A 24,132-nucleotide genomic window follows, 5' to 3' on the forward strand; every position below is an offset into this window, starting at 1 on the left:
ACGTCACCAGCCATCCCTGCTAGTACTCTATCCTTGTCTCCCTGCACTCTCCACCTTGGGGATCAGTTTCAAACAGCCCCAGACAGAACCTCCAGTTCGTCCTGCACCTGAACATGGCATAGCCGGAGGGATTGTCCCCATCTGGGCACAGGGGCAGGAGCTCGGGGTCCCCTCCCACCACCCCAAAGTGTCCTCCCGCCCTGGCCACGGCATTCCCATGCCACAGCATCGGGGTGCAGGAGCAGAAGTTCTGCTTAACCTCTGACGCGTTTAAGCACAAGTGGGGGGCACAAAAACACTCTTTCGGGCAACGCGGAGGGGAGCGGGTGACAGCGGGGACAACATGGCGGGCGCCACTGCGGACTACAACTCCCAGGATGCCCCGCGCGGCAGCGGGCGGGTCACGTGGCTTCGCTGTCGGGTCACGTGGCGGAACAGGCGGGCCGCGGTGCTGTGGCAACGGCGCGGCCGCCATGGCCAAGCAGTACGACATGGTCGAGTGCCCCTTCTGCGACGAGGTCTCCAAATACGAGAAGCTCGCCAAGATCGGGCAGGGCACCTTTGGGTGAGTGCCCCACCGGCCACGGCCCTCCCTGGCTCTCCCCCCCGTCTCAGGCCCACAGCCCGGGCCCGGCTCCGCGGCCCGCCCGCGCCAGGCCCGGGTTCGCCCTGCTCGGGTGTTCCTTTCCTCGGTCACTCCTCTGGCTCCAGAGAACCACCCTGGCTCATGTGACCACTTTTTCCCACCTTGAGGCCCCGCTCACGCAGAGCAGAGCTTATCTTGGAGACAACTTGGGTGGGGACCTGTAACTTGGCTCAGAATGTGCAACTTGGCTCGAAATTACAGCTTTTTGCCCCAAATGTGCAACTTCTTACCGAAAACGTGGAGCTTGGCTCAAAATTACAACTTTTTGCCCCAAATGTGGAACTTTTTACCCAAAATCTACATCTTGGCTCAAAATGTGCTGCTTTACCCAAAATCCTTGTCAGGCTGCAGGAGCTCTTGGCTGTCTCTTGGCTCAGCCCATCCTGGGGGCCACTGGCCTGAGGGGGATGTGGCTGGGTTGGGTGGTGGCTCAGCACGGAGCTCTCTGCCTGGTACTTCAGTGTCTTGTTTGGTTTTGTTCCCGGTCAGGAGCACCTGGCTCCTTCCCTTTTGTTTCCTCGTGCCGCTGACGGATTTGTTTCTGTTTCTACAGGGAAGTTTTCAAAGCCAAACATCGTCAGACAGGCAAGAAAGTAGCACTGAAAAAGGTGTTGATGGAAAATGAGAAGGAGGGGGGTAAGTGTGGGAGCATGGCTGGGCTGTGTTAGGGAAGGCCTGGCCTGGGGGGTGAATCTCTAATCCCCGTCCTCTCTTTCTCTCTCCTAGTTTCCCATCACAGCCTTGCGAGAGATTAAAATCCTGCAGCTGCTCAAACACGAGAACGTGGTGAACCTCATAGAAATCTGCAGGACCAAAGGTACTTTGCAGTGTCTCTCTTGTGTTGCTGATGGCTTTTTTTTCAGCCCTGCTGAGCAGGCTGGTGTCTCGTGTTGGGACTGGGGTTGTCTAACTGAGCTTGTTGCTGTCTGTGATGGGGGGTAACGGCTCACTTATACTGGAAAAGAGTTTCTCCACCTCCTCACTCCCACCTCATGCCATGTTCCCCCGCTGACGGGTGCTTGGCAGGCTCAGCACACCTGGCCTGGCTCTGTTTTCAGTGAAATTGCTTTAAAACGTTCACTAGAGTTTATATATCATTCCCTTACATGGATTTGTACTGGAAAAATACTTTGGAAAGTGACAGCTGATGTTACAGCCTGCCCTTCCCTGCCAGTCATGACAAATAAAAATGAAACTGGCAGATCCCTGGTGATGGTGTTGTTTGAAAAGTCCAATCACTGAACTGGCCTAGTACTGGGAAATTGAAGTTACTCCAGAACTGTGTGGATTGTTGTCTGAATAGGTATGAGTAAAAACACCAATAACAAGTTAATTTTTAATTCACTGTGTGATTAAATGAGCTGTGACGATTGGGCGTCTGGCACAGCAAAGGTAAATATTTTTGTGGACTTGTCAGTAGTTTGTGTTTCGGTTTTGTTTTGTTTGAATTCCAGTTTTCATGCAAATCTACCTTGACCTCAGTTTACAGTAAAGTAGAAAGGTTGCATTTACTGTTCTTAAATTTCAGACTTTTCTTTTACCTTGGAAAGGGGCATTTGGGGCTGTATCTGTGTCAGGAACTGCAAACCCAGTGTAGCATGTACTCTCCTGGCTGGAGAGGAGAGCACTGTGCTTTTGTGGGGACTGAGCTTTTCTGGTTGGAGCTGCTTATCAGCAGGTTTTGCTGATTACAGCTGATGAAAATCAGCCTTTCTTTTTAATAACATTCTGCGTGTGTGCTCTAGGAACAAGATTGAAATCGATTACTTCATTTGAGGTTTCCTATAACAGACTTTAAATTGCAGTTGGAGTTTTAAATTGGTTTGATCCAGAGTGGTCTGTTTTTGTGGATGCTGTTTGAGGTTGCAAAAAGCCTCACTTTCTAATGTGAGATTGGGCAGGTTTTCCTTGTTAGTGCACGTTTCCCAGGGCTGTCTGTGGGTGCCTCTATCGCTGATGCCATCGGCGATGGTGCTTGGCTGGCAGCCACAGCTCGCAGGGAGGAAACCCCACAGCCGTTATTGTGCACAGAGCAGCATGAAATGAAGCTTTCAAATGTTTTCATGCCCTTTCCTTGCCTGTGCCAACCCTCATCTCCTGTTCTTGTGTTGCTGTTTTTGCTTAGTGCCTCTTTACAAAGGACCTGCAGGCTCTCTGGTTCTCTGCATTCCCATGCCCTGAGGTTCTGTCTAGCAAGTGTTGTATGAGCTGCAGGGTGGTGGGATGAGCTGTGAAAGGGTTAAGGGTCCCAGAAGTTGGATCCTTGTGAGTCCCTTCCAGCTGTGGATATTCTGTGATTTATTCCATGCCCCTCACTGACGGAGCCTCCGTGTCTCTCCCACAGCCTCTCCATACAACCGCTGCAAGGGCAGCATCTACCTTGTGTTTGACTTCTGTGAGCATGACCTGGCCGGCCTCCTCAGCAACGCCCATGTCAAGTTCACGCTCTCAGAGATCAAGAAAGTTATGCAGATGCTGCTGAATGGACTTTACTACATCCACAGGAACAAGGTAATGGGCCAGATCCGTGCTGTGCTCCGAGGCCACCCTGCTCTCTGTGGCTTTCCAAGTAGCAGATGTCTGAGCACAGGCTGGAGGGAAATCCTTGTATTTCATCTCTTCAGTCTGAGCATCCTGCCGGCAGCAGGCACCCAAGGAGGGCACTCTGATGCCTTAACCCTTCAATGTCTGTCCTTGTACAGATCTTGCACCGAGACATGAAAGCTGCGAACGTCCTGATCACGCGGGACGGAGTCCTGAAGCTGGCGGACTTTGGGCTGGCTCGAGCCTTCAGCCTGGCCAAGAACAGCCAGCCCAACCGCTACACCAACCGCGTGGTGACCCTGTGGTACCGGCCTCCCGAGCTGCTCCTAGGTAGGAGGTGGTGGGCTCTGCTAGCTTCTCATCCCTCCTCGTCCCTCTGGGAGACTAACTCGGCATCTCCGTTTAGGGGAGCGGGACTACGGTCCCCCCATTGACCTCTGGGGCGCAGGCTGCATCATGGCAGAGATGTGGACCCGCAGCCCCATCATGCAGGGCAACACGGAGCAGCACCAGCTCACCCTCATCAGCCAGCTCTGCGGATCCATCACCCCAGAGGTGAGGGCAGGAGCGGGGATGTGCTGTGGAGAGCGGGAGGAGTGTGAGCAGGGTGTGGGGCCAGGCACTCCTGGGCTCTTCCCTGCCCTGAGCGCTGGCTGCTGTGTGCTCCCAGCAGCACTGGAAGGTGCCTGCAGCTGGTAGGGAGGCTGGAGAGTCTTCTAGGCTTCTGTGTTTGGGGGTTGTCTCTCAGAGAAACACACTCAATTTCTGCTTAAAGAAGGGTGGGGATTTTTTTCTGTTGAGAGGTTTGTCTCTGGTATTTTGCACTGGTCACCTTGAAAAACCTCTTGAATTCTGGCTCGTGATTTGTGGTATCATCTCAGCCTTGGGGTGAGCGCTGGGCCCGGTCCTTTCTCAGCTCCTCCTTTATCAGCAGCTCGTCCTGCCCTCTTGTGGGGAGCGAGCTGAGGGATCCCAGCCCGGGCTGGGATCTGCGGAATGTTGTGCCGGCAGCTGCAGAGTCCTGACCCTGCAGTCACATTCATTATGTACATACATTGAAGGCGATTTCTTTGCCACCTGCTGTGTTCTCTGCCAGATCAGGGTTGAGATAAATGCTGGTGATTGCAGCTTTGCTTTCTAAGGATAAAAGGTGCCACATCCGGGTGATTGTGTAGCAATCAGTTTTGTCACCTTATCTTTCTGTCTGTGGTAGCCATGCTCTCTAGTAGTTGTTTTGTGGGAGAGCCAGAAATCCTGGAGCATCCTGCATGCTGTTTCCACACCAGAAGGCCCTGTCCTGACTTGTCCACATGTCTCCAGGCGTTAGAGCACCCTTTAATGCCTCCTTGTTGCTGTGGGAACAAGGTCTGCTGGCTTGGAAGTTATAAAATAGAGTTGTTATTTCAGACCTCACCCTGGTTTGCCTGAGGGTGTTTGAATAAAAAATGGCTTGTGCTTTCGGTAATTCTTTCTTGTCAACCCCCTTTCCTGCCCCTTCCCAGGTGTGGCCCAACGTGGATAAGTACGAGCTGTACGAGAAGCTGGACCTGCCCAAGGGGCAGAAGCGGAAGGTGAAGGACCGGCTCAAGGCCTACGTCAAGGACCCCTATGCCCTCGACCTCATCGACAAGCTGCTGGTGCTGGACCCCGCCCAGCGCATCGACAGCGACGACGCGCTGAACCACGACTTCTTCTGGTCGGACCCCATGCCCTCGGACCTCAAAAACATGCTGTCCACCCACAACCAGTCCATGTTCGAGTACCTGGCCCCGCCGCGCAGGAGGGGTGGGCACATGCCCCAGCAGCCGGCGAACCAAGGCAGGAACCCGACGGCCACCAACCAGACTGAGTTTGACAGGGTGTTTTGACACCCAGCAAGGCCCTGGCTGGGCTTCTCTGGGATGTCCCAGCGAGGTCTTTTTGTCTAGGAAAGGACTTTTTTCAAGGTGAAGTGACTGATGGCGTTGGCAGAGCCCAGCCGTCTCCTCTCAGCCACGGCGGAGCTGCGTGACTGGGAAGGTGGCACCTGTGAGCTCCACGGTGTTTCCCTGCAGTTTTGCCTCAGAACCTGTGTTCCCCACCCTCTGCAACTGTCTGTATTGGTTACATTAAACTTGCAGATCAATTGTCATGGATCTGGTGATGGATAAAGAGTCTCTGTCCATGCTGGGGCTCTTGGCAAATGGTGCTGGGACCAGCAAGGCTGGGATTAGCTGCCCTGGACTAAGCTGGGCCCTGCTTGGAGATCTCAGCTTTCTTGATTGGTTGTAGCTCCTGCATGGAGTAACTTTTGAGCACTGAAGCGTTGATGTAGGATGAGGCAGGTGCTTCTGAGTCATCAGAGGTGTCCTGGGGAAGGCAGTCGCTCTAGACAGCATGACTTGCTCTCACTGCAGGCTGGGATCTAGCCTGGAAAGGGGCTTACTTGGAAAACCAAGGGGGTGGCTGGCAGAGCTGAGTGCTCCATATAGCCTGGATTTGCAGTGGGAATCATTGATCTCTGTAACAGTATGTGGCATCCATGCTTTCTTCGGGAGTCTTGGGGGACACACCCACCCTGATTCCCTGCAGCCCTGGCTGGGCAGGAGTTGGGATGGGGGAGGGAGTTGTGAGTGCTGACCTGGCCTGAGGTGAGACCTGCCATCCTACTGGAATTGCCTGTGCACACACTGATCACCCGTGCACACCTTATGCCAGAGCTTGGTTGCTTCCAACTCATCCAGAGCCAGTGCTCCTCCACAGTGCTCCCTGCAGTGTCCCCCATAGCTGTGAGCTGTAGCTGGCCACCTTCTTGCTGAGCCCCAGGGATCCCTAGACTCAATGTGTGTGATGTGCCATGAGTGACAACGTTTGGCACTTGTTAACTTGTCTGTTAAAAAAAGCCACGTGGGTAGCATAAGGCCTCAGGATAAAAAGTGTGGATAATAGAAGACTTGTACAAGGTAACTCCGTCTCGGCTCTGGGCTCTGAAACAGTGTCTGGTTGGGGGGGATTTGTTTCTTTGGAAAGGCAAGTTGGTTACAAGCAATAAGCCAGTTGATTTGTGTCGTTGTGGATAAACACTGTCCTGTCCCAAACAGAGTCCCAAACTCTGCTGCCCATCCGGAGACAGCAGCGGGAGTGCTGCACGACAGCCCCTGTTACTGCCGAGGGCAGATGCAGGGTCGGACACCCTGAAACCCCTGCCCTGCCCCTGCGGTACTGGGGGGGGTCAGCGCAGGCAGCGCTGCAGAGGATTAACTGGCACTGCTGGAGCAGCCCGGGGGCTCCGCTGGCCCCAGGCGAGGGCTGCGGGGTCCGGGGATCCCTGTGCCCCGGGCTGGGCATACGGGCTTCAGGGCCACGTCCCTGTGCTGGCGGACTAAGCGACCTCGCGTGGCGTTGCGTCTGGTGCTGCATCCTCGTCCTCGTCCTCTCGTGTCCCGAGGGGTCGGCCGGGACCCCCCTCCCGCGGTGGTCGCGGAGGGGGCGCCGCCCCGCTGCCCTTCGCAAAGATGGCTCCTCCCCCGCCCCTTCCCTTGCCCTGACGTGGCGCGCGCTGCCCGGCTCAAAGATGGCGGGGGGGGTGCGGTGCGGTCACGCCTCCCCCTCTCTTCCCCCCCTCCCCTCCGGCGGCGGCGCGCGCGGGCGCGGGGATGGTGGCGCGGGGCTTGCGCGCGCTGCGCGTGGCGCTGCGGGCCGGGGGGCGCCGCTTCGGCACGCGCCCCGCGCGCGCCCCCGCCACGGACTACCAGGTACTGCCGCCGGGAGCGCGCACGGGGGGCGGGGGGCGGGTCCCAGGGCCCCGGACAGCGATGCGGCTCCGGTACCACGGGCGGCGGACCCCACCCCGTCCCGCACCCTCTGCCATGTCCCGCAACCCTGGGCCGAGTGTCCCCGCTTTCCGCTCGGGGCACCCCGCAAACCGCCGCGCCCCGTGGCAGCGGCGGGTGACCCCGGCCTGCGGCGGGAGCCGCTCCGGCGGTTGCGGTGTGTCCCGGTGCCACGCGGCCGCTCCAGGCGTCGTGGGCACGATGGCAGTCCCCCGGCGTGCCCCCCCGGGCAGGCGGGAGCGGTCCTGCCCCGCGCTCCCTGGAGCTGGAAGCGCCGCCGGTGCCAGTTGCCGCTGTTTGACGGGCCAAGGTCCAGCTGCCTGGGTGGGGTGTCCCCACGCTGGGGACATGTGCTGGGCCCATGCCAGGCCCCCGGTGCGGCGCCAGCCGCACGTCCCGAACCAGCGGGTTGGGTGGGCTCTTGTCCCACGTGTGCTGTGCAGGTGCAGCGCTCCTGCTTCAACAGCGCGGCTGCTTCGTTAGTGCCGCTCGTTAAACACCGGGTGTGCACTGGAGCGCTGCCCGCTCCCGCCGGCGACCTTGTCCCACTGAGCAGCAGCGGGTGCCGGGCGCTGGCCTGCCCTGTGCCCCCACCGCGGGGCCAAGGGGCGCCTGGGGAGGGACGGGCAACCCCTGCTCATAAGTAGCCTGTCCCCGTGACGGGCTCTGGCGCTGCCGGCTCGGCCCCGCGGCGCCATGGCAGAGATGCTGCCGGTGTGGGTGGCCACGGGCACCACTGAGGGGACTGAGCCCCATGGGGTGGGTTAGAGTGTGGTGGGCTTGGGGCAGGCAGGGTGGGTGGTGCTGGGCACCATCCTGACCACCACAGGGGTCTTTCCAGGACGCAGTCCGGATGCTCAACACCCTGCAGACCAATGCCAGCGACCTGGAACAGGTGAAGCGGGAGCGTGGCGACCCCCAGGCCCAGCTGGAAGCCATGCAGGGCTTTTTGGAGAGGAGTGGGCTGAAGGTGAATGGGGGATCCCCATCCCTGTCCCCCTGTCCCGTCAGCGGTGCCACCGTGCTCAGCACTGGCAGCTGCGGGGCTCTCACGGGGTGGTTGAACTCTTACAGGTCGAGGACCTGGATCGACTGAACATCATACACGTCACGGGGACGAAGGGCAAGGTGAGGCGAGTGGGTGGTGCTGCGGGGGACTGGAGGCATGAGGGGGAGCTGCTGGCTCTGTGGCTCTGCTTGCCCCTGCCCAGGCACAGGGGGCTTTAACGCCACCATCTCCTCAGGGCTCAGCCTGCGCCTTCACCGAGTGCATCCTCCGCAACTACGGGCTGAAGACAGGCTTTTACAGGTGGGCAGGGGGGTCAGGAGGGTTTTGGGGGGCCGGTGGTGCTGTGCCTGACCATTCCCCCTGCTCTGCACCCCCCCCAGCTCCCCTCACCTGGTGCAGGTGCGCGAGCGGATCCGCATCAATGGGCAGCCCATCAGCAAGGACCTCTTCAACAAGTACTTCTGGCTGGTCTACAACCGCCTGGAGCAGACCAAGGTAGGGGCAGCAGGGCTTATGGGGGTGGTTCCTCCCTTGGGTCCCCCCTCCTGGGGCCCTGTGCCCCCACTCTGGTTGGGGATGCCCTGTGCTGTCCCCTCACGCCCGCTCTGCCTGGCAGGACCCAGTGCACGCCAGCATGCCGGCGTATTTCCGCTTCCTCACCGTCATGGCCTTCCATGTCTTCCTGCAGGAGAAGGTAAGTGGTGGTGGTGGTGGTGACCTCCAGCTTGTGATGGGTTGGGGACATCAAGGAGGGGGGAACATAGGATTCAGCCCCCACTTGTGGCAGAACTTGCATGGGTCAGGCTGCTGTGGCTGTAACCAGGGGATGCTGTGCCAGGTGGATGGTTCCCCAGCAAATGGGAGGTGTGTTCTGGTGTGGGTTTGGAAGGGGTGGTGACAGGGACCTGGCCCCACCCACATCCCAGGATCCATGGGGACTCATGGTGCTGGTGGCCCTGTGATGGCTCCAGTGTCCCCGTGTCCCCAGGTGGATCTGGCAGTGGTGGAGGTTGGCATTGGTGGCGCCTATGACTGCACTAACATCATCAGGTAGGACCTGGTGTGGCTGAGCCTGTTCCCCAGAGCTGCCAGGCCCTGGTGTCCCCTCTGTGGTGGGGACAGTGGGGACACTGCTGTGCTGCATCCCCAGGGCACCGGTGGTGTGTGGGGTCTCCGCCCTGGGCATCGACCACACCAGCATCCTGGGAGACACCATGGAGAAGATTGCCTGGCAGAAGGGGGGCATTTTTAAGGTAGGGAGACCAGGTCATCTCTCCTCGTGGTTTTGGGGTGCGCTCCCCTGTGACTCTGAGCTCCCGTGTGTCCCTGAGCATCCCCATCCTTCACAGCCTGGTGTGCCAGCGTTCACTGTGGCGCAGCCGGAGCGGCCGCTGGCGGTGCTGAGGGAGCGAGCCCAGGAGCGGAAGGTGAGCTGGTGGCAGGGGTGTGGATTTGGGGGTACCCCAAGGCGGGGGGCTCAGCCTTCTCTCCCTGCAGTGTCCCCTCTACCTGTGCCCAGAGCTGGACGAGTTCGAGGAGGGCTGCCGGGCGCTGCAGCTGGGGCTGGCGGGTGCCCACCAGCGCTCCAACGCCGCCCTGGCCCTGCAGCTGGCACGGATGTGGCTGCAGCGCCGCGGCTGCCAGGGTAAGGCAGGGGCATGGGGATGGGGGACAGACCCCACCGTGGCCCTCAGGGTCTCAGTGGGGTGCCTGTCCCCCCAGGTCTTGGGGAGCTGAAGGAAGTGCCACCAAGCACTGAGCTGGTGGGGAGGCCGGTGCCATTGGCGCCTGCCTTCCACCCCACCGACGCCATGATCCAAGGTGCAGTATGGCCACACCAGGAATTCCCCTCGCTGTGTCACAGGGGACATGGCAGGGCCATGCTGAACCCCAACCAGTGCCACGTGTCCTGGAGGGCACAGTCTGCCCCACACTGGATCCCCACGGGGGTACCGGTGCTGGGGAGGGTGTGGGGGCCCCATCCATGCCCTGTGTCCCCCCAGGCCTGCGGGACACAGAGTGGCTGGGCCGGACCCAGGTGCTGTCCCACGGCCCTGTGACGTGGTACCTGGACGGAGCTCACACCACCAGCAGCATCCAGGCCTGTGTCCGCTGGTTCCGCCAGGCTGCCCTCAACCAGGACAAGCTCCACGAGTAAGAAGGGGACACGAGGGGGGACACATGCCCGGGGGGGCATGGTGGTGATGCTGGGGCATGGGCCACCTGCCCTCTCTCCCTGCAGCGGCTCCGAGGTGCGTGTGCTGCTCTTCAACGCCACGGGGGACCGGGACACGGCGGCGCTGCTCAAACTGCTGCTGGTGAGGTTTGGGGGAGCACAGGGGAGTCTCTGTGCCCGGATGCCTGGGCTCTCTGCCTGTCCTGGGGCCTGCTTTGCTGTGGGAGCAGGGAGCTGTGAGGTGGAGCTGGCCCCCTGTCTGTCTGTCCATCTGTCCACCCTGCTGTCCCTGGGTGTATCCTGAGGGTTCCTGCAGTGGTGATGCCCCCTCTTCCCCCAGCCCTGTCACTTTGACTACGCTGTCTTCTGCCCCAACTTCACGGAGGAGTCAGTGACCAACAACGCGGGTGAGTGCTGGGGAGCCGGGGTCTCCCCCGGCCCCCCTTCCCAATCCTGACCCCCTCCCTGACCCCCCCAAATCTCTGACCCCCATCCCCATCCCTCCCAGACCAGCAAAACTTCAACGTGACACTGGAGAATGCCCTGACCCGCTGCCTGGAGAACCAGCGGACGTGGACCCGGCTGCTGGAGGAGAAGGGGGGGCAGGACCCCTGGCTCCCAGCTCCCCTGCGGGTGGGGGGGCTGCTGGAGCCAGCCCCTGCCCGAGGCTCCCTGCTCCTCGTGCCCCCAGCCCCGCGACCTCTCAACTCCACAGCCCTCGTGTTCCCATGCCTGGCCCAGGCGCTGCAGTGGGTGGCACAGGGCCGGGACCCCCATCTGGCAGCCCCTGCCACCTCGGGGGCTCACCCCCACCCTGCTGCCAGCAGCGGGGCCGTGCTGCTGCGGGAGGCGGCCGCTGTCCGTGTCCTGGTCACCGGCAGCCTGCACTTGGTGGGGGGGGCCCTGCGGCTGCTTGACCCCGCCCTCTCCCAGTAACTGGATGGACTGGGCTTTGCACTTGGTTTTACTTGAAGCAGCAGTTGTGCCCCCGATGATGTCGGAGGCATCCGGGAGGGCACATGGGACACCCTCGCCCCACCCCGGCTCAGCCATTTTTCACCCCAGTGCCTTTTACCTGTGCCCTCCTGGGGACACTGCCCATGTGTGGGATGCTCCTGGCCCACATTCCGCTCTTGGTGAGACTGATTGGGGGTCCCCTGGATCTGGGGGGGGCTGCCCCAGGCTGTGCTGGGGTCCCAGTGCCCAGGGGGTGGTTGGGGGGGCGGTAGGGGGGAGCCTCAATCTGTGGTGAGGCTCAGCATCAGGGCAAGACTAATTTAACATAGGGGAGATTTTTATTATTATTAATAACAGTTTGTAACTTGTATGGGGAGCTGGGGGGGGTGTGATGGGTTCTGCCCATCGCCCTGTGGGAGGGCAGCAGCCCTGCACACCCCCGTCTGAATAAACCTCTTGCTGCTCCCAGTGGTGCCTGTTGCCTTCTTGGGGGGATGCAGGAGGGGCACAGGGGTCACCCCAAGTGCTGGGGCATGTCCTGGGGGCACCCACTTCTTCCCCCCCCATTTGATGGGGAGCCTTGGGGGAGGCTTTGGCAGTAGCTGCTCTTTCTGCCTCCCCCCTGCAGCGGGGGACCCCAGGGGGGTTGCAGGGTGCACCCCCCCTGGCGTGGGCTGCCCTCGGGGGGCCAAAGCATTCACTGAATGAGTAACGGAGGCCCCCTCTGGGCTCGGCCTGAGATTTGGGGCAAAAAATCAGCTTAATGGCACCGGGGTGGGTCCCCAAGTCCGTTGGCCAGGGGCTGTGCAGGCTTGGGGGGGCCCGGGGGCGTCAGGCCATGCTGCTGGTGGAGCAGGGGGTGCTCTGGGTGCTGCCGATGCTGTGGTTGGTGCTGCTGCTCTCCGAGGCTGGCGCCGTGCTGGAAACCGGCTGCAGTTTGGAGATGGGACCTGGCTCACACCGCCCGCCATGGAGCCGGGGGGAAACACCAAGGGGAAACCACACTCAGGGCGAGTGGTGGCGGTCTTGGCTTGTCCCCACAGGACCTTACAGCCCTCATGCACAAACCCTGGTGGGTCACTCCCCAACTGGCCCCTGAGCCCCTGGGATGGCGATGAGCATGGGGGACCATGGTGGCACCAGGAGCTGGAGGGAGGGCAGGTGGCAGAGGGGACCCCAGGGTAGTAGGAGGGACCTTGGGGAGCTGTGGGCACCTGGAGCAGGGTTATTATATGGCATTGCCAGGAGGGCTGTACAGATGAGAATAACGGAGCAGCCTGGTCCCTGGCTCACCTGGGGGTCTTGACCAGGGGGAAAAATGGGCAACCCAGTAAGGGACATGCATGTGGTCCCCCCATCCCACCACGGGGTCCCCAGGGGTGGTGGATACTCACGGGTGCGCGAGTAGATGCACCAGAGCCCAGCGGTGAGGAGCGCCCCGATGAGGAAGGCACCAAAGGTGATGCCCAGGACAGCGGCCAGTCCCAGCCCACGGCCTGTGGGAGGACAAGGCCATCAGCACCTTCCCACTCTCATTCCCACCCTGGCCCCTTCCCTGCCCCAAACTCACTGTTGGGTGGCCGCCAGGTATCCTTCACTGTCACCTCCAGGACCTTCTCGAAGTTGGTGTTGTTCTGCAGAGGTGGAGGTTGGGGTGAGAGGTGGGGGGAGATCTGCACACCCCAGGAAGGGGACAGGGCTGGGAGCCTCAAGGCTCTTTAACCAGGGAATGCTGCTCCCAGATGGGCTCCATCACCCAATGGTGTGGGACAAACCTGCCAGGCTGGGACTGGTGTGGTGGCATTGCAGGGGGGGGGTTACACTGACCTGCAAGCCAGCCTTGCATTTGAGGGTGGCGGAGAAGGGGATGCGTCCGCCCTCGGGAACAGCATAGGTGAAGCGGAAGCGCCAGATCTTCCTCCCGTGGCTGCTGGGGGGGCCCTCCAGCACGGCCACCCCCACGTCATGTGCCTCCCCATCCTGCACCAGCAGCACCGGCTCCCGCCCCGGTGCCACCAGCCAGCAGTCCTTCAGCTGCAGGTCGGCCGGGTGGTCATCCCACATCATGGACGCCTGCCGTGGGTAGAGGGGAATAGGGGCACACCATCAGTCAGGGTCACTGGCCCAGGGGCAGTTAGACTCCCCCAGCCTGGGCACCAGGACGGCGGCAGTACCTGCAGGAAAGCCTCCTTGTTGACCTCCAGCTCAGTCTGTGGCACCTCGAAGGCAGCGGTGGGGAAGAGGCGCAGGAAGAGCTCCCGTGGGATCTCGCACTGGAAGGCCACCTGCAAGAGGGGACAGTGCTGAGGCCATTCCCGACATGCAGCACACCCAGCACCCAGCCAGCAGTGGCATCAGTGCCCTTCTCCCACCCTCGGGCACACTGGGAAATCCGGCTCTTACCCGTATGTCCTGGAGTTCTGTGCCCTTGGACAGCTTGATGAGGAGCTGCGAGAAGGGCAGGAAGGTTGGGTCAGCCAAGTGATCCTCACTGCCAGGGTGTATTGTCCCTCTTGGATGGGATGGGATGGCATGGGAGGGTCCCACCATGGGATGGGATGGGATGAGGTGAGATGAGATGGGATGAGATAGTCCCACCATAGGATGGGATGGAACAGAATGGAGTGGGAGCCCCACCCACACCCCTCTTCCATCTCATGGATGTTTCCAGCCATGCAAAAGCAAGGGGGTCCTCATGGGGAAGCCCCACCAGTCATCACTGAAGACTTCATGGGGCATGAGAGGGACTGGGGACAGCACCCCCAGCTGGGCCCTCCTCACCTCATTGTTGGCATAGCCCCTGCCCCCCAGCAAGGTGCCACAGTGGCTGAGGGGGCTTTTCAACATGAAGTGGGTGGCATTTTTCTCTGCCTGGCAGTTGATGTCCCTCAGTGTGATGTCCTTAATGTCCAAGTCCTTGATGACCTGGGGAAAAAACACGTGGTGGTCACCCACTGGCTGGGGACAGCCCCGTGCCACCCATCCCGAGCACCGGGAGGAAAATGTGTTGTTGGTGGACATTGGGACCTCCCCCCTCCTTCCCTGTCACCTTCAGGTGGGACTTGATGATGGTGATCTCCATGGTTTCATCTGTGCACGTCCAGGGCTTGAGTAGGAGCAGCAGCTGGTGGGGCTGCAATTCAGGAGTGGGGGTCAGGCGGGTCATGGGGGTGATCATCTCAGTCACCTTCTTGGCCGCCTCTGCAGGACAGGGAGATGGGGTGCTGAGTGGGGGTGGTGGCACTCCCCGCCCCGCCCAGCCCTGGTGCTCTGGGGGCCTCACTGTTCTCCTGGATCTCCATGCTGATGCGGGTGGTGGCGGGGATGGCGGAGTAGGAGGCGATGGTGCTGTAGTTCTTCTCGAAGGCTTTAGCGATGAGGTCCTGCTCCGTGTCAGGCAGGAGCTCCCCAGGCAACAGCGTCGGAAAGATGGTCATGATCTTGTAGTTCCCAGAGGCCTACAATGGGAAGAGGGGCAGCACAGAAGGGCTAAATGGGGATGGGACAGCTTCTGGGTTTGTCCTTGTTAGGAAGGGTTGCAGGAGGGACGCTGCCATCTCCCCGTGTCTAATGTCCCCAAGTGCCCTCCTGCCACCCTGCCCATGCCACTGGCATCTCCTGGGTCCCTGGCAGACCTGTTGTGGGGGAATACATGTCCCAGTCAGCCTACCATGACCTGGATGTTGCACTTCTTGAAGGAGAGAGACCAGGTCAAGTTGGCCCTGCTCTGTAGGATGAGGATCTGGTTGCTGACGTGATTCTCGGGACAGCTGAGGGACAGGTTCACTTCTGTGATCAGGGAGCTGCAAAACCACGAGAGCCTCCTCTCAGCATCAACATTCCACACCAAGGGGTCCTATATCCAACTTGAGATGTGGGGCTTTGCCTTTGAAACACTCCAACATCTTCCCAAGCATCTCCAAGCATATCCCACCCCTGGGGTCCCATTGCTGGCACTGTAGTACCTGGGCTCTGGCTGCAGATGGATGATGTGAGCAGCCCTGGTGCTCTGGGTGTCCCCATGTGAGCAGCTCTTCACCCCGTGGAAGAAGACCTCAGTCTCAAGGTGCAGCATGGCATTGAAGTGGTTCTGGGGGATGCAGTTTGGGGGGCTGCTGGCATCTGTGTAGATGGGGGGATCGACAAAGCCAAATCAGGCTCAGTGGGTGGGGAGATGCTCAGGGTCATCAGTCCCCATGGCATCTCGGGGGTGTTGTCAGCCTTCCGGAGCAGGAATATCACTCCAGACCCCCAGTGCCAGACCCTCAGGGCCAGACCCCAGCCCCACGCACCTTCTCCCAGGCGGAGCTGCACCCAGCGGGGATCCAGCAGCTCGCTGTAGGATGTGATGCCCCCGTAGGTAGACTGAGCCCAGTTCAGCAGCTCCTCCTCGCTAGAGGCCTTGGGTGGCTCTGCAGTGGTCCCTGAGATGAGGTGGGCATCCTGCGGGCCAAGAGGCAGCCTGAGCCAGGCTAGGGGACAAGGCTCATCCCTCCCTGCTGTGGGCTGGCATGGGGAAAGTGAGGAAAACCTTTCCCCTCAGAGTGAAGGATGCAAGTGTGAAACTAAACCAGGTGAGCATCCCTGGAGCCTGAGCTGGGGGTCACCCTGGATGAGTGGGGGTTTTCAGGGACATGGGCTGGGAGTGGCAAGAGTGGCCGGCGGCACGCGGAGGGTTCGGCCCACTTTATTATTAGCCACAAACAAAGCAGGAGGTTTATTTTGCTAACAAAGCGCCCGACCCCGGCTCAGCTCACTGGAGCCAAACCCCATCCCTGACCTTCCTCTCACCGGCCAGAGGAAACGGGAGCTTTTTCCAGCCCTGTGCGTCATTCCCTGCCTGGCCAGCCCTGTGCTCAGTGCCGGGAGTGGCCAGGAGCGTCCCCTCCTCCCTGGGGCACCACAAGCATCATGTCTGGGGATGGGAGGGACACAAATCTCCCTTAAACATCTCCATGGATGGCCCCAGCCCTGCTGTCCCCTGGGATTGCTCCTGGCGTGGGGCTGTGGCACTCACGGTGTGGATGAGCAGCTGTGGGCACCGGGAGGTGATGTTGGCAAAGCAGCGGGCGCAGAGGAGGACGAGCACCGGTGACCGGCCGCAGGCATCGGCTCCTGGTGTGACGGACACTGTCAGCAGGACAGTAGGGGCCTGTGGGGAAGAGGAGAATGTCACCACTGTGGCCACCAAGCCCCAACTGCTGTCACCTCCCTGGCTGCCCCTGGAGCCAGAGGCAGCTGGGAGAGATTTTGGGTAGGAGGCAGCCCTGGCTGAGTTCAGGGGGCTGGTGGGGGGATGCAGGGATGCCACATGGATGTGTACCCATACTGGGGGGGAAAAACACCCCCTGGCTTCCCCAAGCAAGGGACCAGAGTATCCCTACCTCGAGGATGATGGTATCCCCACGCTGGGGTCCAAGGATCCTTGAGTCAGAGACTGACTAATCTCTGTGCTGGGCACGAGGGTGCCCACTGTGGACTGGCCTGTCCCCACACTAGAGAGTGGCATGTCACCACACTGGGGACTGGGACTTTCCTATACCAGCAACCAGACTATCCTCATACTGGGAACTGGTATGTCCCCACACCAGAGTATCCTCATACTGAGGACTGGTACGTCCCCACATCAAGGGCTGGGGTGTCCCAACAATGGGGCCAGGGAATCTCCACTCTGGGCACTGGAGCATCCCCATTGTAGGTACCGGGGTGTCTCCCACTAAAGACTAGAGAATCCCCACCATGGGCACCATGACATCCCCCCAGAAGGTTTCCCAGCCCTATCCCAGCACTGTGCAGCCACTCCAGGCTCAGGAGCAGCCACACTGGTGTGCAGGGATGCCGGGGGCACAGTGGTGGCACACATCATTCCCTGTGGCTAGCACTGCCTGGTGGCCTCCAGCCGGAAATCCGGATGGGGAAGTCGAAACATCAGGCGCTAAGTTTGGCAACTGCCTCCCGAATCACGGCTCGCAAAGTGCTGAGCCAGGCAGCGGGCAGGGAAAACCAGCTGGGGACCAGCCGGGTGCAGGCAGCTGCCGGTGCCGGGCACAGGGATGACGGGATGAAGCCTTGGGCATCCCGACCTGGTCATAGCCCTGTGGGTGGCCGGGGACCCCGGGTGGCCCCGGGCGCTGGGGAGGAGCCGGCGGCTGTTTTTCCTGCCGCGTGTTTTGTGGCGCTCCATTGTTTGGCTGCGCGAGTGGCGGGAGCCTCGTCGCTCCCGCCGCCGCCTTTCGGGTTATTTTTTTCCTTTTTCTTCTCTTTTTTTTTTTTTTTTTTTTTTTCATCGTAGGGATCTGCTTATAGAAAGCGGCTTCCAGTAATTCTTCTATAAGTGGAGCCGCGTCCCTGCCCGACTCCCCCCGCCCGCCGCAGGGCTCGGTGCCTCAGCCGTGACATCAGTGCGTGTCCCCTGCCGCCGCTGGTGACAACCCCGGGGCAGCCCCGGCCCTGGCACCTATCCAGGATGCCAGGGCCAGGTCACACGGGGCTGGAGCAGAGGGGCCCTTGCAAAACCCACCCTCTCCAGTGCCTCCTGGCCTGGCTCCCACCCCCGCCCTTAAAAGCAGAACTGGGAGAACTGGGAGGTGGCGGGGGCGGGGGGAGTGTGGCGCCGGGCAGCCCAGGGCTGGGCCAAAATCGGGTGCTGGGTTTGTGGGGCCCCAGCCAGAGTGAGGGGAGCTGGACTGTGCTGCAGAGCCACTGTGCAAACCCACGTGCTGGTGCAAACCCACTCAACAACACCAGTCAGTACCAGTGCCAGCCCTGCCACTGCTCTGCACCAGTCCTTGCCAAAAGGCACCCACAAAGGGACTATTGCCCCCTGGCATGGCCATGCCAACACTGGCAGATAGGTTGGGTGCTTTAAAGCAATGTGCCTCCTTGATCCCTCCTTTCTCCTTCCATTCCTTTATCCCTGACTCCATCCCTTCTTTGATCTCTATCCCTCCATCCCTTCCTCCTTTCCACCCCACCTTCCTTTCCACCTTCCATTCCTCCCTTCCTCCTCAGGGTGGTCAACATGGCTCTGCCAAGCTCCTGAGCCAAAACCAGGCCACCTCACCAGGGAAATAGGGTGTCCTGGGATGTCCAGCACAAGGACATCTGCCCCAGGAGCACGGACTGTTAGAGAATTTGCCTCTGAAGTCTTTAAAATCCCGTTGGGGGTAGAGATGCCCGTGGCTGTGCTGGGAGGGGAAGCCTGGCAGAAGGCACCATGGAAGGCACCAGGTCCTCTCACTGTTCCTTACTTAGAGGAAAGTTTTGACAGCTGGGACACCCTGCCTATGAGGACAGTGACAGGGTGACAAAGCTGTGGTGACAGTGTGAAGTGACAGTGAAAGGTGATGGTGCCGGGGCGATGCACGGAGACCCCTCTCACTCACCTTGGACCACTTGACACTGAGGACGTGGACTTCATGGTCGGTGCCCAGGGAGCCGCTGCTGACACAGCCCCGCGGCACCGTGCTGGTAGTGTAGGAGAGGGCGATGGGCGACTCCCCCGTCACCGGCTGCAGGTCACAGCTCTCGGCTCTCCCGGGATCTGGGCGGAAAACAAGAGACCGTCAGTCCCCGCCGCACGGATGTGGGGTGACAGCACATCGGGGGACACGATGCGGGAGGGGGCTGAGTGGCCGCGCCAGCCCCGGCACTGCCCCCGCGCCCCTGACCCCCGGTCCGGCGTCACCACGGCCCCACGGCCAGCACAGCACCCCCGGGACCATCTGCTACGTGTCTGCTCAGGGCCCGTCCGCCGCCGCCGGCCCCCTCCGCAATCACGTTAATGACTCTTGGATCCGGGATGGAAAAATCTGCTGTCCCTGCTCGGCACTGCCGTGTGCCAGAACTCGCACCCGGCCGCCCCGAGCGCTGGGGCGGTGGCGGAAGCCCCCCCGCGTTCACCCCCCCGCTGCAGGAAAGTGGGAAGCGCAGGTATGGAAATGGCTGTGAAGCTCATCCTCCGCGGGCGCCGAGGCGTGAGCTTTGCCCCATCCCGAAGCTCCCGGCGGTGCGCGAGCGAGCGGGGCCGGGCCGGCGGCTGCCAAGGGAAATCCTGAGTGCAAACAGCCATTTGAAGGCCTGATCCTGTAAATCCCCACGTGCCTCGGCTGTTTCCTCTGCCCCAGGCAGCCCTGCTGCGACCAGGCTGTTCTCGAGCTGGCCCCTGAGGACCTGCCTGCACCTCCAGGGGCTCAAAGGGGGCTGGGCAGTATGGAGCCCTATGGCCACAGCTGGGGGCTTCCCCTGGGATAACAGTGCCTGAGGCACTGTGTTTTCTTTGGAAGAGGCCACTGAGCAACACCTCTTCTTGCCCCATCCTTTCCCATCCCTGGTGGCTCCAGCCACCATACTGGGACATCACTGGACCCCACTCCAGGGCCTCCCAGCCACCCCCACAGGGACTGGGGCTAAAGAGTGTGATGTTCCGGGTCGTTGAGGTTTTGGGATGTGGCACCCAGCAAAGGACCGCTCATACCATGTCATGCCCATCACGGTGTCCCTAGGCCACGTCTCACCACCAGGGTGGCCCGACCATGGTGGTAGGGTCACGGCGCAGACCCTCGCGGTGACGCTGCCATGGGCCCACTCATTGTCCGGCGCTTCCTCCCCCCAGCGTGGCGGCCGCGCGGCCGGCAGCATCGGGAGGAAGATAAACAGCTGCTTATCTGGGCGCCACAGGCTGTGTCCCTCTTCCCTTCCACTCCTGCCCTGACAGCGCTGGGCACGGCACTGCTGGGCAGAGGACAGGGCAGCTCGTCACACCTCCTGCAGCATCCTGCCGGGAGGTCAGGCAGGGCCAGGGGCCACGGCTGGGCTCACCCCTGGCACGGGGCAGGGATGCCAGCGGAGGGGGATGCGGGGCAGTGGTGCCAGTCGGGCACTGTCTGTCCCTGGGGAAGGCAGCGGGCTCCAGCATTATGTCAGGATCAGATAAGGGGGCTCAGCTGGGCCGCCGGGGCGATCAGATAAGGGCACTGTTATTTTTGTACTCCAGGAAAGGGAAAAAAAAAATTTATAAGAAAGAAAGAAAGAAAATCCACTCTATGTTTTTCCAGCCGCCTGCCCTCTCCCTTGCTTCGGCGCAGCTGAGACCAGGCAGCAGGAATGGTCCCACTGTGGCTCCCCCGGAGCTGGGGGCACAATTCCTGGGTTTTTGGTAGATGAAAGGCTCTGGGCAGAGAGCAATGCTGGGGTGTGGGGTGCAGGGCAGGGGTGGACCTGGTGGCGCAGGATGCCCATGGGATAGGCAGCGCCACTTTGGCATTTCTGCATCCGGCTGTGTCGCCTCGGCACTTGTGTAACGGTCTGACCCAGGTGACCCCATCAGGAACGGGGATGGACCCTGCGCTGCAAACTTGAGTTGTCATCCTCCGAGCCACTGCTGGCTGTTGGACCACGCAGAGGTGGCATCAGGGCTCAGGAGTGGATGGGACCAGGCTTCGGGTCAAGCCACATCATTCCTGCCACTCTAAGTCAGCTGGGTGCCGAGAAGCCTCTCCCCAGGGGTGGGAAGGGATGACTCAGCACCGTGCTCACTCCATGGGGAGCAGTGCTGGTCCCTGCTGAAGGGCACAAAGTCCCCCACCTCTGGAAGCCTGCTGTGTCTGTGCCCACAGCACTGCACCCACTGTGGGCACCCCAGTCCCATGGCACAGGTCCACTGTGGGCACTCCCAGCACCATGGATCCCTGTGAGGGAGAGGCAGCAACTGGACAGGATGTGGTGAGTGGCACAGGTAGGCAGGACAGGGACAATGTCAGAGCTACGCAGGACACGGACCACATAGCACAGCTACATAGGACAGGGACAATATGGCACAATCACATAGAATGGGGTCCATATAGCACATCTGCATAGGTTAGAGATGGTATGGCCATAGGAGATGGTCTATACGGCAGAGTGACACAGGACAGGCACAGACACATATGGCAGGGACGATATACCTCCAGTACATAGGACAGAGACTGTACGGCACAGCTATGTCAGCTGGGGACCATATAGCACAGTCAGGACAAGGACTGCACCACTCAGCTGTGTGGGACAGGGATAGTGTACAACAGCTGTGTAGGATAGGGACTGTACGGCACAGCTACATAGGATGGGGATCATACAGCACAGCTAAACAGGACAGGGACCATAGGGACAGACACTCAGGATGGGGACCATATGGACTCAGCCCACATAGCACAGACGTGCTAGGGCATGTATGGCACAGGCATATAGGATGGAGACTGCAGGGTACAAATATAAAGAACATGGACTGTATGGCACAGAGATGACATTGGCAGCTGTGTAGAATGGGGACCAGACAGCACAGCTATGTGGTATAGGGACTACACATCATAGACAGTGAAGACAAGACCTCTGTGGCACAATGACATAGGATGCAGAGCACATGGCACAGCTATAGGATGAGGACTGAACCCACAGCTACAGAGGACAGGGACCTTATTGCACATCTACGTAGCATGGGGAACCACATGGCACAGCTACAGAGAGCACAGACCTTATCACACATATAAACAGGACAGGGACTCTATGGCACAGTTATAGGATGGGGACTGAGCCTCACAGCTACATAGGACATGGGACTTACTGTACATCTACGAGGATGGGGACCATATGGCACAGCTATGGGGGACATGGCCCACATGGCACAGCCTCACCAGACAGGGACTGTCTTATATCACAGGGTTGTGAAATAAGAGTGGGCATCGAGCCTGGCAGTGGGGCCACCCACGAGCGCTGGCCCCCGAGGTGGCTGGGAGGGACTGACCCAGCCAGGACACGCAGTGCCGCTGGCCTCGGCCCCTCCGGGCAGCCGCTGCCTTCCCAGCTCCCCTCCCCTCTGCCAGCAGGCCATGTCCCCAGGAACCCAGCTCCCTGCCCTCCGTCAGCCCCGATGTCCCTGGGCATGACCCCCTTGAAATTCCTCCTGTAGCTTTGAAGGGACCTCGGGGTGGCCCAACTGCTCTGGAGGCAGCCAAGCCTCCATCTCCTTTTCCACATCCCATGAGCATTTTTCCCCATTCCTCCCCTCCAGCTCCATCCCCATATACCATGCAAGGTTTTACAGGGTTTTTCCCGTTTTTTGCTCCCAGGTCTTCGTCAACACCTCCACACCCCACGGTGGTGGGAGGCCACCGAAGCCACTCCAGACCCCCCGGGTGCCATTGCCTCGGCCGGGGCTCGGCAACAGCGTCTTCAACACTTTCCGTGCCCTGGTGACGCAGCCGGGATTTTGGGGGGTCCCAGGGAGTGGCCGGGCTGTGCTGTGTGTGTTCCCGGAGTTCGGGGTGGGTTTGTCCCTCACCACCCTCGGGGCTGCCCCCAAAAACCTCCTCTCGCGGCGGTTTTTGGGGGTGACACTGTGCGGGCACAGACGGGACCCCTTTGGCCACCGACCCAGAGTCGCCGCTTTCCCGTCGCGGGGGTCCCGTCCCGCGGTCCCATCCCAGGGGTGCCGTCCCGCGGTACCCCCCATCCCCACTCACCCGGGCGGCCGAGCAGCGCCAGGAGCAGCGGCAGGAGCGGGGCGGCGCGGGGGCCCATGTCCGCCTGCGGCCGCTCCCCGGGAGCCAGCGCGGAGTGCGGGCGGCGGCAGCGGCAGGAAACCGACTCCCTTCGGAGGAGGGTCCGCGGCGGAGGAAATGCCGCTGGCGGCGCTGGGGCCGGGCCGGCGGCGGGGCGGGGGGGGCGGAGAGGACGGACCCCCCCTCCCCCGGAGGCGCCGTGCCTCAGTTTCCCCGCAGCGCCCTGCGGGGCTGCGCCTCCGGAGGGGCTCGCTGGGAGCGCCCCGAGCAGGGAGAGGGCGCTGGTACCCGGGGTGGGTGTCCCCAGGGACCCCCAGGGCTGGCACTGGCGGGTGTGGGACACAAGAGTTCTGGTGACGTCCAACCCTCCTAAATTACATCCAGTGATGGGGATAGGGGGCTACCCCAGGCAATGGGGACAGGGACGTCCCAAGTGACGGGGATGGGAACTGCCCCTGACATTCAGCTCCCACTGCTCCCAGCCAGCACCCCATTGGGGTCACCATGTCCCAGGCCAGTGGCTGTCCCATGGCCCTGGACACCCACTCTGGGGCCATGGGGCAGGTGGAGGCCCCCCAGCACCGCTGACTGCCTTGCCTGCACCCTTGACCAGGCCATAGCCAGGGCTGCCCGAACACCCCTGCCTGGCAGGGTTTGGGGTTTGGGATCGGGAGGTCCTTTGTGACAGGGGTGTCTGGGCAAGGGGGGTCACAGCCGAGCACTGCCAAGGTGGGAGCCATGGGGTGTTTGGGGACACCCAGGGACCCCCTTCTGCACCCCTGCCCCATTCCTTCTGCATGTGCCAGTGGCTGCTGGTCGAGGAGAGAGCTCTCACACAGCTATCAGTGGGGCTGAGATGCCCGTGCCGGGGGTAGGCACAGGTCCCCGGGGGTGCTTTCCATCCCGACCCACGGTTCACGGGCATGGGGACAGAATGGGGACCTGCCAGGGAAGCCAGCGACGCCTGTCCCCACAGCCGGGATGTCCCCGGAGATGTCGATGACCCGGGGTGAGCAGAGCCATCTCCCATGACAGAGCACTGCCATCTCCTGGGGACCGCGGGGACGGGTGCTTACCCGGGGATGGGGACAGCGATGGGGACTGGGACCAGGCACAGGGTCCCCTGGCCCTCCTGCACCCCTCTCTCTGTGGTGACACTGCAGGTTAATGGGCAAGAGACCCTCGGTGATGGACATTGGGATGGTGGCAACTGCAGGGTGACAGAAAGGGGTGGCTGTGACTGTGGGGTGGCCAAATGTGCAGCCCCCTGCACCCCATTCAACCCAGCACCTTCTTGTCTCATGGCTTATGGGTTGGCTCCGGCCTTTCCAGCCAGAAGAAAAGCATCTAAACCCCAAACCCAAACACCCAGAGGCTGTACTGAGGAGAAAGGCAGGGCCTCCATCCCAGCCCCACTGCCCTGCTCACCACCTGGGGAAACTGAGGCACACTCA

General features: G+C 61.1%; 3 protein-coding genes across 7 annotated transcripts; 2 read left to right on the forward strand and 1 right to left on the reverse strand.

Annotated features, from left to right (window-relative positions):
• Positions 1-417: 417 nt before the first annotated feature.
• Positions 418-5,325, forward strand: CDK9 (cyclin dependent kinase 9). Its single transcript, XM_051808113.1, has 7 exons — positions 418-565; positions 1,200-1,280; positions 1,372-1,463; positions 2,991-3,157; positions 3,349-3,520; positions 3,597-3,745; positions 4,693-5,325. The coding sequence occupies exons 1-7, from the start codon at positions 474-476 to the stop codon at positions 5,056-5,058; spliced, it is 1,119 nt and encodes a 372-aa protein (XP_051664073.1). The 5' UTR covers positions 418-473; the 3' UTR covers positions 5,059-5,325.
• Positions 5,326-6,783: 1,458 nt separating this feature from the next.
• On the forward strand, positions 6,784-11,415 carry FPGS (folylpolyglutamate synthase). Of its 4 annotated transcripts, none has more exons than XM_051808109.1 (15): positions 6,784-6,924; positions 7,844-7,972; positions 8,077-8,130; positions 8,247-8,311; positions 8,392-8,506; positions 8,628-8,705; positions 9,000-9,061; positions 9,162-9,264; positions 9,361-9,438; positions 9,509-9,656; positions 9,734-9,832; positions 10,015-10,165; positions 10,254-10,329; positions 10,528-10,594; positions 10,696-11,415. In XM_051808109.1, exons 1-15 carry the CDS (start codon positions 6,826-6,828, stop codon positions 11,121-11,123), a joined length of 1,752 nt encoding a protein of 583 aa, XP_051664069.1. In that variant the 5' UTR covers positions 6,784-6,825; the 3' UTR covers positions 11,124-11,415. The 4 variants fall into 4 exon arrangements, with proteins under 4 accessions (XP_051664069.1, XP_051664072.1, XP_051664071.1 ...); XM_051808112.1 differs by lacking the exon at positions 6,784-6,924 and adding an exon at positions 6,974-6,995; XM_051808111.1 differs by lacking the exon at positions 6,784-6,924 and adding an exon at positions 7,067-7,312.
• A 48-nt stretch (positions 11,416-11,463) lies between these two features.
• Positions 11,464-22,838, reverse strand: ENG (endoglin). Of its 2 annotated transcripts, none has more exons than XM_051808102.1 (15): positions 22,640-22,838; positions 18,530-18,687; positions 16,162-16,296; positions 15,437-15,587; positions 15,110-15,266; positions 14,815-14,947; positions 14,428-14,602; positions 14,194-14,345; positions 13,926-14,069; positions 13,548-13,592; positions 13,319-13,429; positions 12,972-13,217; positions 12,715-12,778; positions 12,539-12,640; positions 11,464-12,074 (listed from the first exon to the last, which is right to left on the reverse strand). In XM_051808102.1, the coding sequence occupies exons 1-15, from the start codon at positions 22,695-22,697 to the stop codon at positions 11,905-11,907; spliced, it is 2,001 nt and encodes a 666-aa protein (XP_051664062.1). In that variant the 5' UTR covers positions 22,698-22,838; the 3' UTR covers positions 11,464-11,904. The 2 variants fall into 2 exon arrangements, with proteins under 2 accessions (XP_051664062.1, XP_051664063.1); XM_051808103.1 differs by having other exon boundaries at positions 11,464-12,094; positions 22,640-22,827.
• Positions 22,839-24,132: the final 1,294 nt, after the last annotated feature.

The sequence above is a fragment of the Manacus candei genome, unplaced genomic scaffold (assembly GCF_025592945.1).
Source record: "Manacus candei isolate 608988 ecotype Guabito, Panama unplaced genomic scaffold, ASM2559294v1 h1tg000071l, whole genome shotgun sequence".
NCBI classification, from domain to species: Eukaryota; Metazoa; Chordata; class Aves; order Passeriformes; family Pipridae; genus Manacus; species Manacus candei.

What these genes read in the sequence shown, in the direction of transcription:
- CDK9 (XM_051808113.1), top strand. Translation starts at nt 474, where the DNA reads ATGGCCAAGCAGTACGACATGGTCGAGTGCCCCTTCTGCGACGAGGTC. An exon ending in ATCGGGCAGGGCACCTTTGG is followed by an intron (nt 566 to 1,199) that starts GTGAGTGCCCCA and finishes CTGTTTCTACAG; the next exon opens with GGAAGTTTTCAAAGCCAAAC. An exon ending in ACTACATCCACAGGAACAAG is followed by an intron (nt 3,158 to 3,348) that starts GTAATGGGCCAG and finishes GTCCTTGTACAG; the next exon opens with ATCTTGCACCGAGACATGAA.
- FPGS (XM_051808109.1), top strand. Translation starts at nt 6,826, where the DNA reads ATGGTGGCGCGGGGCTTGCGCGCGCTGCGCGTGGCGCTGCGGGCCGGG. An exon ending in TGGAGAGGAGTGGGCTGAAG is followed by an intron (nt 7,973 to 8,076) that starts GTGAATGGGGGA and finishes GAACTCTTACAG; the next exon opens with GTCGAGGACCTGGATCGACT. An exon ending in ATGTCTTCCTGCAGGAGAAG is followed by an intron (nt 8,706 to 8,999) that starts GTAAGTGGTGGT and finishes CCGTGTCCCCAG; the next exon opens with GTGGATCTGGCAGTGGTGGA.
- ENG (XM_051808102.1), bottom strand. Translation starts at nt 22,697, where the DNA reads ATGGGCCCCCGCGCCGCCCCGCTCCTGCCGCTGCTCCTGGCGCTGCTC. An exon ending in GGCGCTGCTCGGCCGCCCGG is followed by an intron (nt 18,688 to 22,639) that starts GTGAGTGGGGAT and finishes TTTTCCGCCCAG; the next exon opens with ATCCCGGGAGAGCCGAGAGC. An exon ending in GTGCATCTACTCGCGCACCC is followed by an intron (nt 12,075 to 12,538) that starts GTGAGTATCCAC and finishes TCCAAACTGCAG; the next exon opens with CCGGTTTCCAGCACGGCGCC.